This window comes from Balearica regulorum, chromosome 31 (assembly GCF_011004875.1).
Source record: "Balearica regulorum gibbericeps isolate bBalReg1 chromosome 31, bBalReg1.pri, whole genome shotgun sequence".
In the NCBI taxonomy this organism is placed as follows: Eukaryota; Metazoa; Chordata; class Aves; order Gruiformes; family Gruidae; genus Balearica; species Balearica regulorum.
Window position 1 is genome coordinate 133743 of NC_046214.1, and position 21166 is coordinate 154908.

Below are 21166 nucleotides of genomic sequence, written 5' to 3' on the forward strand. Positions count from 1 at the left end.
AAACCAATGTGAGGAGGTCTTGGGCTCAGAAAAACCAATATGAGGCACTTTTGGGAGTCAGAACAGCAGTGGAGGGATCTGTGGGGCTGCAAGCCAGGAATTTAGGGAGCTTTGGGCTCTAAACCAGATATTTTGGCAGCTTTGGGGCTCAGAAACAGGGATTTAGGGAGCTCTTGGGCTGAGCAACACCCCCCTAGGGAGCTTTTGGGCCTCCAAAATACTTCCTTAGGCAGCTTTGGGGCTCTGAAACACAGTTTGGTAGTTTTTGAGATCCAAACCTTTGATTTGGGTTGTGTTGCAGCTCAGAACCATCCATTATAGGAGATTTGGTAATCAAAAACACTTATATGGTAAGCTCTGGGTCTCAGAAACACTAACACAGGGCGCTTGGTTGCTCAGAAGCATAAATTTAGGGAGCTTTTGGGCTCAACCCCAGTAATTTAGCAAGGTTTTTTTGTGATCAGAAATAACCATTTCGGGAGCCTTTGGTCTCGGTCACCCTCCTTTAGGGTGGTTTTGGGCTCCCAAACACCCATTTAGGGAGATTTTTGGCTCAGACACACCCACTTGGGGAGCTTTTAGTCTGCAAAACATCCACTTCAGAAACTTCTGGGCTGAAAAACCACCACTAAGGGAGCTTTTGGGGTCTAAAGCAGTGATGTAGGCAGGTTTTGGGGTCTAAACTGCTGATTTATGGGGAGACAGTGGGGTAGCCCTGTATGTTCGGGAGTGCTTTGACTATGTAGAGCCTCATGATGGTGGTGACAGGGTTGAGCGTGTCTGGGTAAGAATCGGGGGGAGGCCACCAAGGCAGGTGTCACAGTGGGAGTCTGTTATAGGCACATTTTGGGCTCTGCCTTTTGGGACTGGAACAGGTGGTGACAGCCCTGTCCTGTCCCCCTCCAGCAGCAGGAGCAGATGATCATCCCTGGATGACCCCCCACTATCCCCTGGGAGCCCTGGGCCATTTCCCTCTAATGATCAATAAACCCCTTCAGCAAAGCTGCGCTCTGTGGGGGTGTGTGTCCCTGTCCATGTCCCCTCTCCTCTGCCAGTGCCCCGGGTCCTCTCTGGCTGCACCACCGCCACGAGCAGAGTGGCTGAGGGAGCCCGGAGGCCTGGGGTATCTCTGTAAAGGAGATCCCCTTCCCACCCAGCACATGGCCCCTGATCAGGGCAGATTAGGGCAAACTGGAGTGTCCCCCCAGGAGGCTGGGAGAGGCAAGGGGCAGACGGTGACAGCCCTTGGAGTACGCAGTGCTTTGGAGGCACAGCGGGAAACAGGTTCTTACCGGGGCTCCAGTGAGCACCATCCCCCATATTGCACAGCAGGGTATCGCGGCAGGAGAGGAGCATGGACAGGCAGCCCAGAGCCCCGGGTCCTCTGCCCCGCTCTGGGAGGGGTGGTGGTTCCCTGCCCCATGGACTCAGCCCTCCTGGCTTCACAGGAGATTTCAGAGCCCCACGCTGGGCCCATGTGCCTTCCCGGACCCCCAGCCCCACACCCTTACTGGGGTCACCCCCCATCACAGACCAGAGAGGCAGGTCATGGGCTCGCGACACTGGACGGACCTCTCCCCGTCCCTCGCCATGTGTGGCCCAGCTTTGTGGGACTTTGTGTTCATTATCTCTCGGCTGTGGTTTTGTCTCTCCAGGCAGGCACTGAATTACCAACTTTTACATTAGGAATTGTTCCCTCGCCCTGCATTTTTTTGTCACATTTTCCCCTGCATGTGATGATCTGAAAGGGTCTTTTCCAACCTCAATGATTCTCTATGATTTCAGGTCTTCAGCAGGGTTGACTGCAGGGGAATATTTCTGAGGCGGATGGGGGGACCTGAGAGTCTCCAGGGCAGCGGATTGCAAGCGGGGCTGATGGGCAGCATCATCCTGTGGCTTGTCCCTGGGCTGTGGGGTTTGGGCAGGAGCTGTCAGCTGGGAAACCAAAAAAGGGTTTCCTTTTTTTTTGGAAGAAAAAAGAAAAAGGGGAAGCCAGAACCCAAAATTTACCAAGACACAGGCGTGACAGAGCAAACATGGAGCCAAGGAGAAGAAACGAACCTTGCTGCTCACAGTAATTGGTGGGCCATGGAGAAAGCACAGGTGCCACTTCCAGGAAGGTCAGCCTGGACTCTGCAAGAGTGTGACCCAGGGGGCCCCTGGCCTGGGAGGGATGCGGGAATCGATAGAGCTGTGTGAACCTGTGAGCGATGTGCAGGGGAAGGGGGAGCAGGAGGAATAAAGATGGGGATTGACAGAATCATAGAATCATGGAATACCAGGTTGGAAGGGACCTCAAGGATTCTCTGGTGCAACCTTTCTTGGCAAAAGCTCCATCTAGACAAGATGTCCCAGCACCCCATCCAGGGTTCCTTTTGTTCCTGGAGCCATTAGAGCCCTCCACATGCTTCTGATGCACAGAGATTCCACCAAGAGCTCCTCGACCTCACTCACCTTGTGGGTCAGTTAGAAGCAGCTGCTTCACAGTTCCAAGGTTATGGTGCTAAGCTTCCTATCTCTGCTGTGGGAGTGTCCAATTTGGGGATCTTTTTGAACAAAGAAGAAATAGATGGCATTCTGGAGTCCGTGTCTCTGGAACTGTTCAGACAGCTTCCATCGGAAGTCTTTTTGCACGGAAGCCCACTAGCCTTTTGACTAACATCTGGCATGGTTTGCTAACGCAACAGATGAAAAAAATAATGATGCCTTCAAGTAATAACAAAAGCAAAAAAAAATACTGCCAGACGAGCCACATTTTGATTATACCTTCTTTCTTTTCGGTCAGGTTTCTGCAGGCAAAAAATGGTGGAGATCTTTTCATATGAGATGCTTCTATCTTCATGCCTTCCTTGAGTACACTTAGGTTATTCGCCTGCCTGTAAACTAATATGAAATTTAGTGTTGTAGCTCTTTTTTTTGTCACAAGGTTGAAACGCAGCACCACGGGATGTCCTGTACAGGCCAAGCATCAGCAGAGATATCAGTGCAAGTCTGAGGAAGTCACCCCACCTGGCCTGAAACTCGGGCAAGAGTTGTGATGCATTTTCCTGGGCTTTTCTCATATCCCAAAGCACGAGCTAAAAAGGTCGGGTCTTACTGCATTTACTCATGTTGTGTGAGCACAGCTCAGGCGGGTACCAGGGAGAAACTCTTCCTCAGTGCAAACCAACGTTCAAAGGAGTCCACTGTTCAGAATTCTTTCTGCAAACACACTTGTCCCTTTAGAAGAGTTTCCTGATTTCCTCAGTTCTTCATTGCGATAGCTGGGCATGAGCCTGACAGCACACGTGCACGTCTGAAAGGCACAAGAGCAGCCAGCTTGGGAAGAAGTGAAGAGGTGATAGCAAAGACCTATGCTTTCAAACACCTCCTCACCCCCACACCCCTTTATTCTAGCATCGTCTGACAACACTTGCAATCTTACTTTATTTCTACACCTACCAAAAGTAGTAACGGAAGACGAAGGTTTACATGCAAGACTGCATGTCATTACAACGTGACAACTCCCAGACGTTCACAGTTCTGGGATGACATCATACACAAACTGTAATTTTGGAAAAATGCTGTCAACAGGCATCAGCAACTTCCTTTAGAGCCTGGTACAGTTAATTCCCACTTGCAAAGTGCAGCAACTGACAACCGTTTTGGACAAGCGTATCTACAGGCAGTGCAGGGACATCTCCTGGCTTCACATTGGACTGTCCACTTCATGAAACACAGTTCCTTCGTGAGTGTGTTTACTATGATCTGCCGAACTGTTACTTCACATAGGGTATATGGTGTATGACTGTAGTACACACACTTTTGGTTCCAGATGGACTTCCTTTGGCAAAGTGTCCAAATAGTCTGTTTTTAAAGCTCATCTTCTCTATGTTGCTCTCTACAGAAATAGCTAAGAGCTAATACCAGAAGGAAGCACAACTCACTGTGCAAAGCTACTTCCACTAGAATAAAACAAATGAAACCCTACAGGCCTAGAGCAAAATACAGGCTTACCTCTGTCTGCGAATGGCCGTACAGCGTACGTGAAATCAGTCTTGACGCTTCCTGCATTTTCCACTTTCTTAAATACAATGCCAAGAAACCACATTGTCACATAGCCTCTCGTAGCCGTTGCACAGCATGGCTGTTTACTTCCAAGTGTAACGAGGTCTTGACCTAATTTGCCTTGCCTTGTTCATAGGCATTGTCAACTTCCCCGTCACAAGTAAAAATATTCATAATTAGTATTTCCCTTCTTATGATATCGTTTCCATAACAAATACAGCAGGAAAGCCTATGTTTAATAGCTTTGCATTACGTCTAAATCAAAACTGCAACTTCCTGCATGTTTTACCTAACACATTGTACAACCTGCACTTGAGAAAGTTTGCACAAGACAAGAATGGCTTTTAGAGCTTGCTAGCGTTCAAGATCTTTCCAGTGCACAGAAGTCCACCATCTGCCTTTCACTGCCCCATTCTCCCGACAGAGGCGATAACTAGAGAGTGACATCAAGGACAATGTCCGTTAGATCTATCAGATATTACTAATATCCAGTTCTTTTAGTCAACACTAGATATTTCTCAGTTGCCTGCCTGTATTACTGAAAAGTGGATCTCCGAACTTCAAAGTTGAGGAAAATGGCACTTGGAGAGTCTTACTGAAAGAGTGATTATGTCCAAAAGAATCTGTCCCCCTTTTGGAATTTAAGAGAAAGGAATAAAAAACTCTTATTTCTCTCTCAAGTGTAGCAGACTGCCAGGCATATACAAAGAAGGGCTGTTAAGAGAGAAAGGAGCACACATGGCCTACTACCTATTCATCCGTCAGCCATCTGTTTAAATAAGTCCGTTGCAGTTCAATATTTTGCCAAGTCTTGCTACGATTTGTCCACCACAGCGAACAGCTCCAACATATTCCTGTTCTGACAGATCCTAATTTTATACAAGAAGTTAACTGAAATGGATTTGTTCTGGGTTTTGTCACTTATTCTTAGCTTTACAAAGCTGCAAGCCATTTCTACTGCGTGCGCTGAGAGACAACGGGTAAGTTTACCCAATTCCAGTTCAGGGAGTTGCCTTCAGCCATCAGGGCAGTGTAGGAGCGTTCACTGTGACTGCATTTCCCGGACTCGTGAGGTCAGCTTGTGTCGTGGTTGAACCCCAACCAGTAACTGAGCACCACGCAGCCGCTCGCTCACTCCCCAACAGCGGGATGGGGGACAGAATCAGAAGAGTCAAAGTGAGAAAACCCGTGGGCTGAGATAAAGACAGTTCAATAAGTAAAGCAAAAGCCGTGCGCACAAGGAATGCAAAGCAAAGAATTCATTCCCCACTTCCCATGGCAGGCAATGTGTTCAGCCATCTCCAGGAAAGCAGGGCTCTATCAGGTGTAACGGCGACTTGGGAAGACAAACGCCATCACTCCGAACACCACCCCCCACCCCGTCTTTCCTCTTCCCCAAACCCTTTATAAGCTGAGCATGACGTCATATGGTATGGAATATCCCTTTCTCAGTTGAGGTAACTGTCCCAGCTGTGTCCCCTCCAAAATCCTTGTGCACCCCCAGCCATGCAGCTAGCGGGGCGGTGTGAGGAGCAGAAAAGGCCTTGACTCTGTGTAAGCCCTGCTCAGCAACAACAAAAACATCTCTGTGTAACAAAAACATCTCTATGTTATCAACACTGTTTCCAGCACAAATCCCAAACACAGCCCCAGACTGGCTGCTGGGAAGACAATTAACTCTGTCTCAGCTGAAACCAGGACAGCTCATGATCCAGCCTCTGGTCCACAGCAGCAGCCAGACTGACCCTGACCGAGTGGAGATTTTCCCGCAGTGGCCAGAAGGGTGGTCGGGGCCTGGAGCACGTTATGTCCAAGGAGAGGCTGAGAGAGCTGCCCTGTTTTGAGAAATCCCTCAGAGCCAAACACTGGAGCCAGGGCCCAGGGGAGATGGTGGGATCTCAGCCAACGGAGGTATTCCAAATTTGTTGAGACAAGGCCCTGATCTCACCTGATCTGTCAGGAGCTGTCTGAGGAGGGGTTGGGACTAGAGACCAATGAAAAGATTTTCCTTTTTCAAAGAGTCTTTCTGTGTGCCAGCCTTTCTGCAAGACTGACAGCTCCCACCCAGCCCAAGGTGACATGTTAATGACCCCTCTGGTGGGTTTGGGGATGAGTCCATGAAGCTCAGACCCTGAGAGGAAGCTGATGAAACCTCTCAAGAAGTCACAGTCCGATGCAACCTCCACAGTTTCTTGGAGCATTACTGGGTCCCCCTGAGGGCCATGACTGACAAAGCAACTCTGGGGCTGGTTAGAGCAGGAAAGTGGAGGCAGTGATGACAGGGAGGCAAAGGCAATGGCAAGGTGGCTCTGATGCTGAGGAAACCTGGATGTGTTTCATCAATTTAAAGATCCAAGCTGTGACCCCCAACCCCTGGGAGGGGAGATCCTGTCCCTCACACGTGTCTCAGGGCTCTTCCTGGGCCACTGTGATGTGGGGATGTGCAATGCCTAGAGCAGGACTAACACAATCTTTCTCAGGCTCACAGGTTGTGACAAGGGGGCGATGAAGTCCTGGTGCTCTAATGGTAATACGTCTCCTCACAGGCATCACCTGCAGAGAGAACAGCCACAGCCCAGCAGACCAAGACCTTGGCTGTGTTGGGGGCTTTCAGCTTTGCCACTGCCCCCAGATGCCTCCACCACAGGATGTCCTACGGTGTCCCACAACTGCACCTCTTTCCCTGCAGGAAAAGGGAAATCTTGGATGCCCCCAGCTGCACTTGGTGCCATCTTTTCTTTCTCATGATGTTTCCCAGTTTTCAGAAAAGCTCCACCATCTCGGAAACCACCTTTCAAGCAGTCTCAGGCTACTGCTAGACTGCCCTCAGCCTCTCCACCACTGGGCAAAGGGGCCAAAGAAGCCCAGGTCTCCCAGCCCCTCCACACAGCCCATCTGCTTCAGGCCCCAAACTCCACCTGGCCACGTCTCCTCTGGCCACTCTCCAGCTCCTCCCAGCTCCAGCAAAAGAGGGAGCCGAGAACTGGGACAAAGCCATGTGTGGGGGTCCCTACCAGTGCGGTGTCAAGGGCCATAAGAACTCCCCTGCTCTGGGTGACCATGCTCATCCTAATGCAGCCCCGTATGCAACTGGCCTTCTTCACAGGGAGCAGAAACCCCTGGCTCCTATGGTGTCCCTCGCAGCTGCCAGGCCCTTCTCCTCAGAGTCACTCCTCAGCACAGCAGGTCCCAGCTGGCCCTGATGGACAGCTTGGTTCTTCTCCCTGAGACCAGGCTTGGCCTTTCTCCTTGTCAACGTCACGAGGTTTCTTTTGGCCAAATCTTGGAGTTTCTCCAGGTCCCTCCGGACTGAAGCTCCATTTGGTCAGCGGTTAATGTTCGTGTGCGGGTGGCTCACCCTGATGGTGGTGTAGTCTCTCAAGAGAACAGCAGTAGGAGTTGCAGATCTCTACAGACCCAGGTAGGAATTGCCATGAGCAGAGTCTGCAAAACACCAAAGGAGGGTATAAAACAAGCCAAACCAGGGTCAGCGGGGAAAGGAGAAATGAGGGTGGGGCTGTTTTGTACACTTGGTTGTATTAGTGGAAAATGTACAGCTATGTAGACACTCAGACAACATGGATCCCTCCAGGAGCTGCTCTTAGACCTTCCATCTATCCAGGCGCTGGCCCCAGGACCACCTCAGCTCCCCAGTTCCCCCACGCACAGACAGACACACACGTACAAATGGACTCTCTCCAGCCCAGCAGCGCAGCACCATTGAGGCTGGAAGGCAGCCAGCTTCCACCTTCTCTGTGCTTCCTCTGCATGCTTGGTTTTCGTCAGGAGCTCCTTTCTCATCCATGTTTTCCTCTGGCCACTTTTTCTTGACTTTCTGCATTTGGAGTTCTAAGAGGAGATCCTTAGCCATCAATAGCTCTCTGCACCCTTCTCTACAGGACCATATCCCATGGGATTCTTCCAAGCAGGGTGCCCAGCAGGTCAAAGTCTGCTCTCCTGAAGTCCTGCTCTTGGCCTTCTTCCCTTCTCTCAGGATCCTACACTCTGCTTTCTCACCCCGACTTTTACGTCTCTGACCAGGTCTTCCTTGTACGCATGAAGTCCTGCAGGGCATCTCATCTCTTCTTTTCTCCACCCTGCTCCTGCAAGTGAGTAGGTTTGAGGGCAGCAAGGGAACTTGCTAAAACTCCAGCATGAGCTGGAGTCAAATGGACGGTGACCTGTGGATAAGTTCATACTGCAGGTACATCAGCTGAGGTGATGGTTGCCTTTGGAAAAGCCCGTGCCAGAACATGTACACACCAGTGACCACACAGCCAATAATCCAATAATCCCCTTTGATCTTTAATGGCTTGAGTGATAACAGCCCTATTTTGCAGTTGGAGTAGATTGTCCCTTCCAGCTTGAACTGCTCCTGTTCTGTTCTGTTCTGTTCTATTCTATAATATTCTGGTCTAGTCTAGTCCAGTCTAGTCTGGTCTATCCTATTCTATTCTATTATGCTATTTCCTCCCTGTTTCAAATCTTTCACTTTTTCATAATCTTCTGAGATTCTTTCTGTTATATGCACTCTGTGTGCACCCTCTCACCAGACAGAACAGGAATGACAATAAAAAAATTCTCCACCAGCTCTACCTGCCAAGGAACTAACTGTGACCGTAACATGGAATTTACCCCTCTCTGTTGCGCATCACTGGAGTACAAAAACTTACCTGGGACAGATGGCATCACATCTCTCCACAGCACTTAAAGCTATGCTCATCTGTTGTTTAACTCTAAACTGGTGTTGGGGGGGGTTTTGTTGGTTTTTTTGTTTGTTTGTTTGTTTTCTTTTTCCTTCATAAAAGAGATTTTGATCAACTTTCTGAATATCTCCTTCTGTTACAATCATCATAGAATGGCTTGGGTTGGAAGGGACCTCAAAGATCATCTAGTTGCAGCCCCTCTGCCATAGGCAGGGACACCTTCCAGTAGACCAGGCTGCCCAAAGCTCCATCCAACCTGGCCTTCATACCACCTAGGAAGGGGGCATCCACAGCTTCTCTGGGCAACCCGTTCCAGTGCCTCACCACCCTCACAATGAAGAATTTCTTCCAAACATCTAGTGTGAATTTACCTTCTTGTAGTTTAAACCCAGTTCCCCTTTGTCCTGTCACGACACTCCCTGATAAACAGTCCCTCTCCAGCTTTCCTGTAGTCTCCCTTCAGGTACTGGAAGACCTAGAAAGAATTAGGTCTCCCAGGAACCTTCTCTTCTCCATGCTAAACAACCCCAACTCTCTCAGTATGTCTTCATGGGAGACATGCTCCAGCCCTCTGATCATCTTTGTGGCCTCCTCTGGACTCACTCCAACAGCTCCATGTCTTTCTTGTACTGGGGACCCCAGAGCTGGACGCAGTACTGCAGGTGGGGGTCTCAGAAGAGCAGAGAAGAGTGGCAGAGTCCCCTCCCTCGACCTGCTGCTCATTGCCGGCTCATGTTGAGCTTTTCATCAATCAACACCCCCAAGTCCTTCTCCTCAGGGCTGCTCTCAATCCATTCTGCACCCAGCCTGTAGTTGTGCTTGGGATTGCCCCGACCCATGTGCAGGACCTTGCACTTGGCCTTGTGGAAGTTCATGCAGTTCACACGGTTCCACCTCTCAAGCCTGTCACGGTCCCTCTGGATGGCATCCCTTCCCTCCACCGTATCAACCACACCACACAGCTTGGTGTCGTCGGCAAACTTGCTGAGGGTGCACTCGATCCCGCTGTCCATGTCACCGACAAAGATGTTAAACAGTTCCTGTCCAAATACCAACCCCTGAGGAACACTACTCGTCACCGTTCTCCACTTGGACATTGAGCTGTTGACCACAAGTCTTTGAGTGCGGCCATCCAGCCAATTCCTTATCCACCACGTGGTCCCTCCATGAAATCCATGTCTCTCCAGTTTAGAGACAAGGATGTCGTGCGGGACAGTGTCAAATGCTTTGCACAAGTCCAGGTAGGTGACGTCAGTCACTCTTCCCTTACCCACCAACGCTGTCACCCCATCGTAGAAGGCCACCAAATTTGTCAGGCAGGATTTGCCCTTAGTGAAGCCATGGTGGCTGTCACCAATCACCTCCTTGTGTTCCATGTGCCTGAGCACAGTTCCCAGGAGGATCCGCTCCATGATCTTGCCAGGCACAGAGGTGAGAAGTCCTCCCAGTGACACTCCAGTGGTGCCAGTGAGGGTCAGAGTGCTGCCCCAGTTCTCCCAGTGCTGCCCCAGTACTCCCAGAGCAGCTCCCTGACTCCCTGCAGTGCTCCCGGTTCCACACCAGGGCTCCCAGTGCGGCTCCCTGGCTCCCCTCGGTGCTCCCAGTGCCGTGCCAATGCCACTCACTGGCTCTCTTCAGTACTCCCACTGCCGCCCCAGTGTTACCAGTGCAGCCATAGTGCTCCCAAATCCGCCCCAGTGCTCCCAGTATGGCTTACACTTCCACCCCAGTTCTTTCATTGTGGCTCCTTGGCTCACTCCTAGTGCTCCCAGTGCTCCCAGTGATGCCACAGTGCTACTCCAGTGCGGCTGCCATGGTCGTAGTGCCTATCCCTGGCTCACCCAAGTGCCCCCAGTACATCTCCCAGTGCCAAACCAGTGCTCCCAGTGCAACTCCTGGACTTCTCCCAGTGTTTGCAGTTCAGCCCCAGTGAGGCTTCCTGGCTTTCCCCAGTGCTCCCAGTGCCACACCATTCCTCCCAGTGCTCCCTGGGCCAATTACTGGCTCCCCCCAGTGCTCCAGATATCTCCCCAGTACTTCCAGTACAGCTCCCAGTGCAGCCATAAGTGCTCCCAGTGTTTCCCCAGTGCTCCCAGTGTGGCTCCCTGGTCCTACCAGTGCTCCCAGTTCCACCCCAGTGCTCCCAGTGTGGCTCCCTGACTCACTCCAGTGCTCTCAGTTCCACCCCAGTACTCCCAGAGCAGCTCCATGACTCCCTGCAGCGCTCCCAGTGCTGCACCAATGCTCCCAGTGTGGCTCCCTGGCTCCCCCCAATGCTCATAGAACAGGCCCAGTGCTGTGGTACAACAGGCCACCCAGGAAGAGTCTGGATTAGCCAAAGCTTTGTATTTCAACACACAGCCCATGAGGATGGAGAGATATCAGTAAGGGTAGGAAGATGCTCAAGTGAGAGCAAGGTTGGCAAGCACAGTGGATGTCCAGAGCCTTCAGGGAAACAGGTGCAGGCATAGGACACCATAGGACAACCTGTGGTGGAGATGGTCAAGGGAGATGACAAAGCTGAAAGCCCCCAACAGAGCCGAGGTCTTTCTGCCATGTCCCCACTAAACCCTGCCCCAGGAAGAGCCCTGAGCCCTGTGTGTGGGGCAGGACCTCCCCTCCCAGGGGCTGGGGGTCACAGCTTGGCCCTTTGGCTTGATGAAGCACACCCAGGTTTCCACAGCATCAGAGCCACCTTGCCATTGCCTTTGCCTCCCTGTCATCACTGCCTCCACTTTCCTGCTCTAACCAGCCCCAGAGTTGCTTTGTCAGTCATGGCCCTCAGGGGGACCCAGTAATGCTCCAAGAAACTGTGGCGGTTGCATCGGACTGTGACTTCTTGAGAGGTTTCATCAGCTTCCTCTCAGGGTCTGAGCTTCATGGACTCATCCCCAAACCCACCAGAGGGGTCATTAACATGCCGCCTTGGGCTGGTCCTCTGCTGCTGCTCTCCTGGGATGGAGGGAGCTCCTGGCAAGTGGGCTGTGCTGCAGAGAGACATCTCTGCCCAGGAGCAGCTCCTCTGCAAAGCACAGCAGGGCTGAAGGGCACTGCCAGGGTATCTCAGGGAGATGAGCAAGGCAGATGAAGAGCTTAAAGGTGGTCAGGACTGGGAGGCTGACTGGGAGCTGAAAAGAAGAGAAAGCTTTGCAGCCCTTGACACGGTAAGTCTCTTGGTGCAGGGCAATGGAGCTTTCGTTCCTGGAGGCATCTCCTCAAGCTGGCACAGCCAAAGAGTATGTGATCTGTAAGAAGGTGGCTATTATTAGGCAATTTTCAATAGCTGTGAAGCTACAGCCTGTAGCTGGAGGTGCCCAGTTGTGTCCTTCAGAGCAGGGTCCCTGCACCCCAGGGGAATATTCTGCCTTCCAGGGTCAACTCTCAGCTTGCTCAGAGAGCTCCCCATGCAATTGCAGGGAGAAGCTGTGGGTGGAAGAAGAAACCCCTGTTAGGGCAGGGCAGGGTCTTTCTACTTTTGAGAGGGTGCTGAGTGTGTCCAGGCTTCTCACAGGGCACTTTTCAAGAAGCACATCAAGGCAATGGCTACATGGAAAGCAAGGTGCTTCCCAGAGTCAGAGCTTCCACATTCCAGCTGTGATGGTAGATGGAAATGGTAATGGAGCTTTTACTTTTGCAGAGGAGACAGACACTCCTACAGCATCAGAGTGAGTGAGGAAAAGGTTTTTCAAGGGACCTAATAAACCCACCTCAGCCCAGAGAAAGCATTCACATCACCTTTGTGGTCTCTTCAGGGCTGATCTGCTCTTCTCCTTAAGACCTGCCAACACAGAGGTGCCCCTGGACAGTGCCCTGCTGCCAGGAGGGGTCTGCAGGGCAGAGCTGAGCACACAGAGGGTGGGATGGGCTCTGTGAGCAGGGACAGGGAGGAGAGGTGTGGACAGAGCAACAGCTCCTGGCATAGACATGGGCAGGGAGTGGGAGGAAACTGCAGACAAGCCCTGGGCTAGGCTGCCTTCAGCCTGCTCTGTTTTGGTCCCTCCCTCTCGAGGTCTGCTGGGCGTTGTCTGCTGAGCAAGGAGGTGACTCTGCCTTTAGGACATCCCATCTTCAGGACATCGGACTGTCTGCTTTGCCTGTGCTGCTGGGCTTGGGAGCTGCCCCAGAAGAGCAGGGCTGTGCTGTAGGATCCCAGGGAGTGCTGAGCTTTCCCTTGGAGGTCAGTTCTCTCCTCTCAGAGGCCTTTGCTTCTCTCTGAGAGGGGCTGTGTCCTTCTCTCTCAATCACACCTCCACCCCTGGGCTGGAAAAAAAGAAGAGTTTGCAGATCTGCTCTTTGAACCAGGACTCCCCATCTCTCATCACAGTCTAGGTTTGCGGTTTTTTTAAAAGTGTAATTTGTGTTTGTCATCATCTTAAAGGCATCGTAAGCAAAAGTGCAGGGCAGCTGGGTGACAGTCTAATGGACACTGCAGCTCTCCTGACTCTGCACTAAGCTACTAAGAACTGAGTCCTTTTGCCTGTCCTGTCACATTCCCATAGCTGTCCTCTTCCCATTGTCCATCATAAAAGGAGTATGTGGAAAATAAAAACCACAGACATGTCCTTCTTCTAAGGACATGCTAAGCCTCTCTTCGGCGGCCTGCGCTCTTCTGAGTTATGAGTGCAGAGATTTAATATCACCATTAATGGTGGATTACATCTGACATCGGTTGTGAACATTTGAGCTGTCACAAACCAGCCCCATGTACCCACGGCAGCTGAGCACAGCTGACGCCTCCTCCTCAAAACACACTCAGCCAGCACAAACCAGAGAAAGGAAATGCATTTCAGTTGGGGGGTTTTTCTATGAAAAATGGAGTGGCTTTGCTCAGAGGAGTCTGACCTCACTTTTCTCTCGCCTTTGCTTTTTTGAACCAGTCCCCCATGCCAAGAACCAACAAATGTCCAACGGCAGCTCCATCACTGAGTTCCTCCTCCTGGCATTCGCAGACACACGGGAGCTGCAGCTCTTGCACTTCTGGCTCTTCCTGGGCATCTACCTGGCTGCTCTCCTGGGCAACGGCCTCATCATCACTGCCATAGCCTGCCACCACCACCTCCACACCCCCATGTACTTCTTCCTCCTCAACCTCTCCCTCCTCGACCTGGGCTCCATCTCCACCACTGTCCCTAAAGCCATGGCCAATTCCCTGTTGGACACCAGGGCCATCTCCTACACAGGATGTGCTGCTCAAGTCTTTCTGTTTGTCTTCCTGCTTGGAGCTGAGTACGCCCTCCTCACAGTCATGTCCTATGACCGCTACGTTGCCATCTGCCAACCCCTGCACTACGGGACCCTGCTGGGCAGCAGAGCTTGTGTCCACATGGCAGCAGCTGCCTGGGGCAGTGGGTTTTTCAATGCTGTGCTGCACACGGCCAATACATTTTCTATAGCACTCTGCCAGGGCAATGCCCTGGACCAGTTCTTCTGTGAAGTCCCCAACATCCTCAAGCTCTCCTGCTCAGACTCAGACTATCTCCGGGAAGTTGGGCTTCTTGTATTAAGTTCTTTTTTAGGTTTTGGTTGTTTTGTTTTCATTGTGCTGTCCTATGTGCAGATTTTCAGGGCCGTACTGAGGATCCCCTCTGAGCAGGGACGGCACAAAGCCTTTTCCACGTGCCTCCCTCACCTGGCCGTGGTCTCCCTGTTTGTCAGCACGGGCATATTTTCTCACCTAAAGCCCCCCTCCATCTCCTCCCCATCCCTGGACCTGGTGGTGGCAGTTCTGTACTCGGTGGTGCCTCCAGCGGTGAACCCCCTCATCTACAGCATGAGGAACCAGGAAATCAAAGATGCCCTGTGGAAACTATTTGAATGTAATCTACTTCAGAGTAATAAGGCGCCCCTTATCCAACTAGGGTTCCCTCTGTATGTCAGAAAGAGCCAGGACTAACATCTTTATATGCATCTGTATTTTTGTTTTGTGTTTGGGGGTTTTTGTGTATTTTGGGTGGTTTTTTGTGATATTAGTATTCATGACGAGAATACCTCATTGTACATATCCATCCAGGCTGCCTGTTTAGATAAACTACATAGAAAGCAGTGGGAAGTTAATTCTCTCAGCTCCCATCTCTGCACATCTCCGCACATCTCCTCTGGAGCTGGGGGAGCAGCCCCAGCGTGCAGGAGGGTTTGTCACTGAAACCGGGGAATAAACCTCGTAACACCAATGTAGTGTTAAAAGGCAGGCATTCTTTATTGCAGCCCTGGATGCACGGGGGATAGCTCCACCCAACGTGCATGCCAGGTGATCACCAACACACAGGTTATGTAGGATCAAAACATACATAGTCATCATTTTTCTCAGAAAAGGCAGTCTGTGATAATAATTTCTTGGAATTAATTTCCATATTTTCCTCCCCGTCATGCATGCTCAGTGATTTGAGTCGGTGGTCTTCAAGGGGTCTCTGGTGGTCGTTAGTGGACACGCACTCGTGTCCACTTGATAACCCTCTTCTAGCAGACATGCGCAGTATCCCTGCTGTGGGTGCACCTGTCCATAACAACTTCATTAAGTTTGTGGATTAATATCTCCAAACTTTTGTTTGGTAGGGACTGTACACGGAACATAGCAGCATTGTACATTGCCATGGTCAGTGAGCTTCATTACCTATTACCTTGGTTACAAACTATTTATCTCAACCTGATTCTATAGTTTCTGTTTCATGGCCCCTATCCCATGGTTACACCAGTGTGGTCTTCCAGGGACTGAGGAATGGCTCAGGTGTTCCTTGTGGGTGGACAGCACCCACACAGATGCTGAATGGACTCCAACTAAGCTGCCTGGGGCTCAACAGCCTGTGGTAGGGCTGATGGCAGATGAGTGTTTTTCTGGAAGGAATCGGGAGCTGCCAGGAGAGCACAGGGGATCTGCAGGGACAGCACGTGCCAGGAGGTCAGCAGGGAATGGAGCCCACTGAGCACGAGCCTGTGCAAGGTGAAGTGACCCAGAGATCAAGTGCCAAAGGTGGTTGTGAACCACCAAGGGAGGGTTCTGCAAGCCCAGGGGACACAGCAGGCACAGGGAAAGGAGCCTGGAGAGTGGTTCGTTTTGCTATCAGTGGACTTCCATCGACTGGATCCGGTGCAGCACCCAGACACACCTCATGGCATTGGCAATAAGGCAGGTCACCTCTGAGCAGCCTCCATGGCCACATAAGAGCCTCTGTGGGAGGCAGTCAGTGGCAGTGATGTCCCTGGGCTGGGTCTGCCTCCCAGCCTGACCAGCATGTCCTTTGCAGAGTCCCCCTGTGACCCCAGGCCCCACAGCCCACTTGCTCTGCAGAGCAGCTCCACCAGCTCAAGGGCTGTGGAGAGCATGGGCAGGGGGTGTAGGAATGGCTGGCCAGGCCGGCACACATGTGCCCACCTTGAGGAAAGGCTCTGTGGGGAGATGGGATGTCCTGGGAGAAGAGCAGGGCACCATGGGTGTGCAGGGCAGACATGGAAAGAGAAACCCTTGGCTGCGGGTGCCAGCTTGGGGCAGGCTGCCCTGCCACTGGGGCAGCGGGAGCTGCCAGAGGAGCCCCAGGGCCAGGACTCTGTGCTGTCCTGGGGAGCGGGAGTGGCAGGGGGGCTGCAGGCTGCCTGGCGTGGAGATCTCCTCAGCATGCCAGCCAGAGAGACACTGTCACTCACCTCCATCTTCTCCATTTCCTGCTGAGGGACCAGCACAGACTGGGATGCTCTGCTCCTCTGGGGAGAGGGCAGGGGAGTGGTGAGAGCTGGGAAGAGGCTGGGATGTCTGGGCTGGGAAGTGCCAGCGAGAGGGAAACACCAGTGTACACCTCAGCTGCGTGAGTGTGCAGGGTGGGGGCACACAGCAGTGTCCTCGCACAGCCAGGCCTCCTGGCAGAGACATGAAGCCCCAGCAGAGCAGGACGTGCTCTGTGCCCATGTGTGCTGGGCACCCCGGGAAAGCTGCCCCGGGGTCATTGTCACACAGCAGCCAAGAACAACCACCATCTCCAGCACTGGCCTCCCACCCCAGCTCAGAGGGGTTGTTTGTGCCTCCACGGAGGGACACTGAGTGACCAGGTCACAAGGCCATGTTGGCATCGTACAGACGAGTCGTAAGCATGCACATGGTGTGTGTGTGGTGGGATGAACCTGAGTGAGCACAAATGCCCACAGCTGTTCCTGGGGACACCATGAAGGTGTGTGGGACACACAGTGTCCCCAAGTCGCTTGACTTAGAGAGTAACGTCCCCTGGGCAACCACCTGCATGCAGCACTGGGACGGGCTTCCTTGAACCCAGGTGCCCGTGTCCATTCCTCATGCCTTGGGGCACCTCAGACGAGTGCAGAGCAGGGCGATACAGCGCAGGGCTGAGGTGCCTCCCAGCCTCCTGACGTGGCAACAGGAGCCCAGCGAGACACTGGAACTGCTGCCATGCACTGCCTCTGCGTCTGCAAGGGAAGGACTCGTGTCTCCGAACACCCCGTGTGCCTGAGGAGTGCCTGAGGACAGACAGCTCAGGTGTGGGCACCTCACAGGGCCAAACCTACTGAACCTTGTCAAACCACAGTTGAATGCAGTTTGTTAAATTCCAGCCAACTTAGGGAACTCTGTCAAATTACCGTTTTACCTCAACACAACCTATTGCTGCTTCTGTCTTTTGAGTGACGTGCATTCCACTGATCTGCAACACATAAACAGTCCTGGGCAGGGAAAGTTTTGGGATTGGGCATGACACAATTTTTCATATTTTTTTATTTTTTCATATTTTTCATATTTTTTTAATGCTCTTGCCTTACATATGCTAAATAATATATTCCCTCCCTTTGAAATAAAAAAGAAATGAAGGAGACAAGGAAATAATCTAAAGAAAAGAAAATATGTCAAAGCACGTCTCATTTTTTACAATTCCTCATAGTTTTGTTTTCTTTTAATATTCTGGTCTTTCATGGGATTTGTGTTTCTTTTCCTTTTTGAAAACGATCTTGTTTTCCAGAAATGGGTTTACTTGTAAGACACTAATGCCTTCAGTCTCAGGGACACAGAAGCTCGGTGCCAGTGTAGATGCCCTGGGACCCCTTGCCCTCCACCTGCAGCTCCCCAGGGGCTCTGGTCTCCCACAGCTCCTCTCTGACAGCTGCCAGTCCCAGGCAAGCCCCTCAGCTACTCTGGGGCCACTACAAGTGGCCGTGGGTGGTTTTGGTCACACAACTGAGATCTGCCTGGAAAGGTGAACAACGGTTTTAGACGTTCAAAGAGATGTCAGCACATTTTTATCAGCTGAAACATTTGAGCATTTTTAATGAAATGGCAATGTTTTCCCACCATGCCAGCATGGGGATTTCCATTCTCTGTCTAAAGCATTTCCTGTAGGACTGCACCTTGTGGAAGGTGCACATCACTAGATGCAGCTTGGCCATGGCATACAGTCCAGGAGAGTGTTTTCATAGAATCATAGTACTATAGAATGGGTTGGGTTGGAAGGGACCTTAAAGGTCATCTTGTTCCAACCCCCCTGCTGCGGGCAGGGACACTCTCCACTAGACCAGGTTGCCCAAAGCCCCATCCAACCTGACCTTGAACACTTCCAGGGATGGGGCATCCACAACTTCTCTGGGCAACCTGTGCCAGTGACTGACCACTCTAACAGTAAAGAATTTCTTGCTAATATATAATCTAAATGTACACTCCCTTAGTTTAAAGCCATTACCCCTTGTGCTATCACTACACTCCCTGACAAAGGAGTCCTTCTCAATCCTTCCTGTACGCCTCCCTTAGGTATTGGAAGGCTGCTATAAGGTCTCCCCGGAGCCTTCTCTTCTCCAGGCTGAACAAGCCCAACTCTCTCAGTATGTCTTCACAGGAGACATGCTCCAGCCCTCTGATCATCTTTGTGGCCTCCTCTGGACTCGCTCCAACAGCTCCATGTCTTTCTTGTACTGGGGCCAGCAGAGCTTGATGCAGTACTGCAGATGGGGTCTCACAAGAGCAGAGTAGAATGGGAGAATCTCCTCCCTTGACCTGCTGGTCACGCTGCTTTTGATGCAGCCAAAAACACGGTTGGTTTTCAGGGCTGTAAGCATGCCTTGCTGGCTCATGTTGAGATTTTCATCAACAAACACACCTACATCCTTCTGCGCAGGGCTGCTCTCAATCCATTCTCTGCCCAGCCTGTAGTTGTACTTGCGATTGCCCTGACTCATGTGCAGGACCTTGCTCTTGGCTTTGCTGAAGTTCATGAGGTTCGCAGGGGCCCATCTCTCAAGCCTGACATGGTCCCTGTGGACGGCATCCCATACCTCCAGTGTGTTGACCACACCACACAGCTTGGTGTCGTCGGCAAACTTGCTGAGGGTGCACCCAATACCACTGTCCATGTCGCCAACAAAGATGTTAAACAGTGCTGGTCCCTGAGGAACGCCACTTGTCACTGATCTCCACTTGGACATGGAGCCATTGACCACAACACCTTGAGTGTGACCATTCAGCCATTTCCTTATCTACTGAGTGGTCCCTCCATTGAATCCATGTCTCTCACATTTAGAGACAAGGATGCCATGCAGGATTGTGTCAAATGCTTTGCACAAGTCCAAGTAGATGACGTCTGTTGCTCTTCCCTAATCCATCAATGCCCTAGCACCATTGTGAGAGGCCACAAAATTTGTGAGGCAGGATTTTTCCCTTAGTGAAGCCATTTTGGTGATATCCCAGTGCTGGTTTGATTCCTGGTGCCCATGGAGCAGAGCCTTCTTTTAAGGATGAACTCATTCACTGAATAATCCCGAGGACAGAGTTGACTGGGGATTAAAAATGCCAGCAATGCCTCAACACACCACCCTCACCTCCACTGCTTATCCCCTCCCCCTACAGAGGTTTGGCTGGGAAGGGACCTATGGAGGTCTCTAGCACCGTGGTCTGCTCTGAGCAGGGAGAACTTGAGAGTTCAATCAGATTGGTCAGTGCTTTCTCCTGAGCCAGCCCATGTCCACTGGAACTATCGCAGTAAGAAGGGCGAGAGCCCTGCCTGGCTGGGGGCTGGGGGTAATTCTGAGGTGCCAGCAGCGTGGGAGCTCCCTGGAGCATTGTGTCTGCTGTGGGCATTCCCTCCCCTGTGCAGAGGCAGCCCCACACATGGCCCCACACATGGCCCCACACATGGCTCCCCGGCCCTGCTGTGCACATCATCTGGGGCAGGGGGTGTTCAGTGGTGGAGAAAAGTCTCCCTTGGCATCATCCCCCACAGCAGCTCTCAGTGCCCCAGCCCCCAGCGGCCCTCCTGCTTTGGCAGCCTCCCCCAGCACCCTGCCCCTACCCAGTCTGAGCTGCGTCCCAGGTGCTGGTTCCCAGTCAGCCCTGCGCTGCACTTTGCAGGGCTCTGGGCCAGGACAGAGGCTGGGCAGGACTGCCTCTCCTAGCAACATGGGCACTGAGCCCCGCAGGACATGGCAAAGGTCAGCCCTCCCAAGGACCATGGTGAATGGCCAGGGCTGGAAAGGTGGCAGGAGGAGATGGGTCTGGCAGGAGGCTCCTGGGGCAGTTTCTCCTCTCTCTTCATGCAAAAGCAAGCCAGGCTGGACATTTAGATGGAGGGACTCTTCTGGAGGGCTCTCATGGTCATGGGCATGGTCTACATGTTGCCAGGTTCTCCTTTGCATGCTACCTTGATCTGTGGGGATCACAAAGGCTGCAGAGGACCCAGGAGAGCCCTTGTCCTCTCTCTGGTCACAGCTGGACCCCAGTCATCCAGCTCAGCCCCAGGTGAGGAGCTTTGTCTGGGAGTGACTTGTGGGGTAAGAGCTGGCAGATGGGTGGGGAGGTTGTCCCAAGAACATGTCCTGGTGGTGTGGTGTAACCCGGTAGGCAGCTCAGCCCCACACAGCAGCTCGCTCCCTCCCTCCCAGCGGGATGGGGAAGAAGAATCCAAAGGGTAAAAGTGAGTGAACTCGTGGGGTGAGATGAAGGCAGTCTCACAGGTAAAGCAACAGCTGCGCACACATGCAAAGCCAAGTCAGGAATTCATTCACCACTTCCCAGCAGCAGGCAGGGGTTTAGCCCTGGGCAGGAAAACAGGGCTTCATCAGGAGTAACAGTTTCTTGGGAAGACAGAAGCCAGATTCCAAACATCCCCCCTTTCTTCCTTCTTCCCCACAGCTTTTTGTGCTGAGCATGATGTCATGTGGTCTGGAATATCCCTTTGGTCAGTTGGGATCGGTTGTCCCAGCTATGTCCCCTCCCAACTCCTTGCCCACCCCCAGCCTACTCGCTGGCCAGGCAGGGTGAGAAACAGAGAAGGCCTTGAGGCAGTGTAAGCACTGCTCAGCGACAGCTAAAACATCGGTGTGTTATCAGGACTGTTTTGGTCACAAATCCAATGCACGGCACCATGTGGGCTGCTATGGAGAAAATTAACTCCATTCCTGCCACAACCCGTGCAATAAAGCCCATCCTACTCCTG

At 52.1% G+C, this 21166-nt stretch overlaps 1 protein-coding gene across 1 annotated transcript; it reads left to right on the plus strand.

The window, feature by feature from the left end:
- Window positions 1-13653: 13653 nt before the first annotated feature.
- LOC142598820 (olfactory receptor 14A16-like) lies at window positions 13654-14646 on the plus strand. The gene has a single exon (XM_075738244.1). The coding sequence runs from the start codon at window positions 13654-13656 to the stop codon at window positions 14644-14646; it is 993 nt and encodes a 330-aa protein (XP_075594359.1).
- Window positions 14647-21166: the final 6520 nt, after the last annotated feature.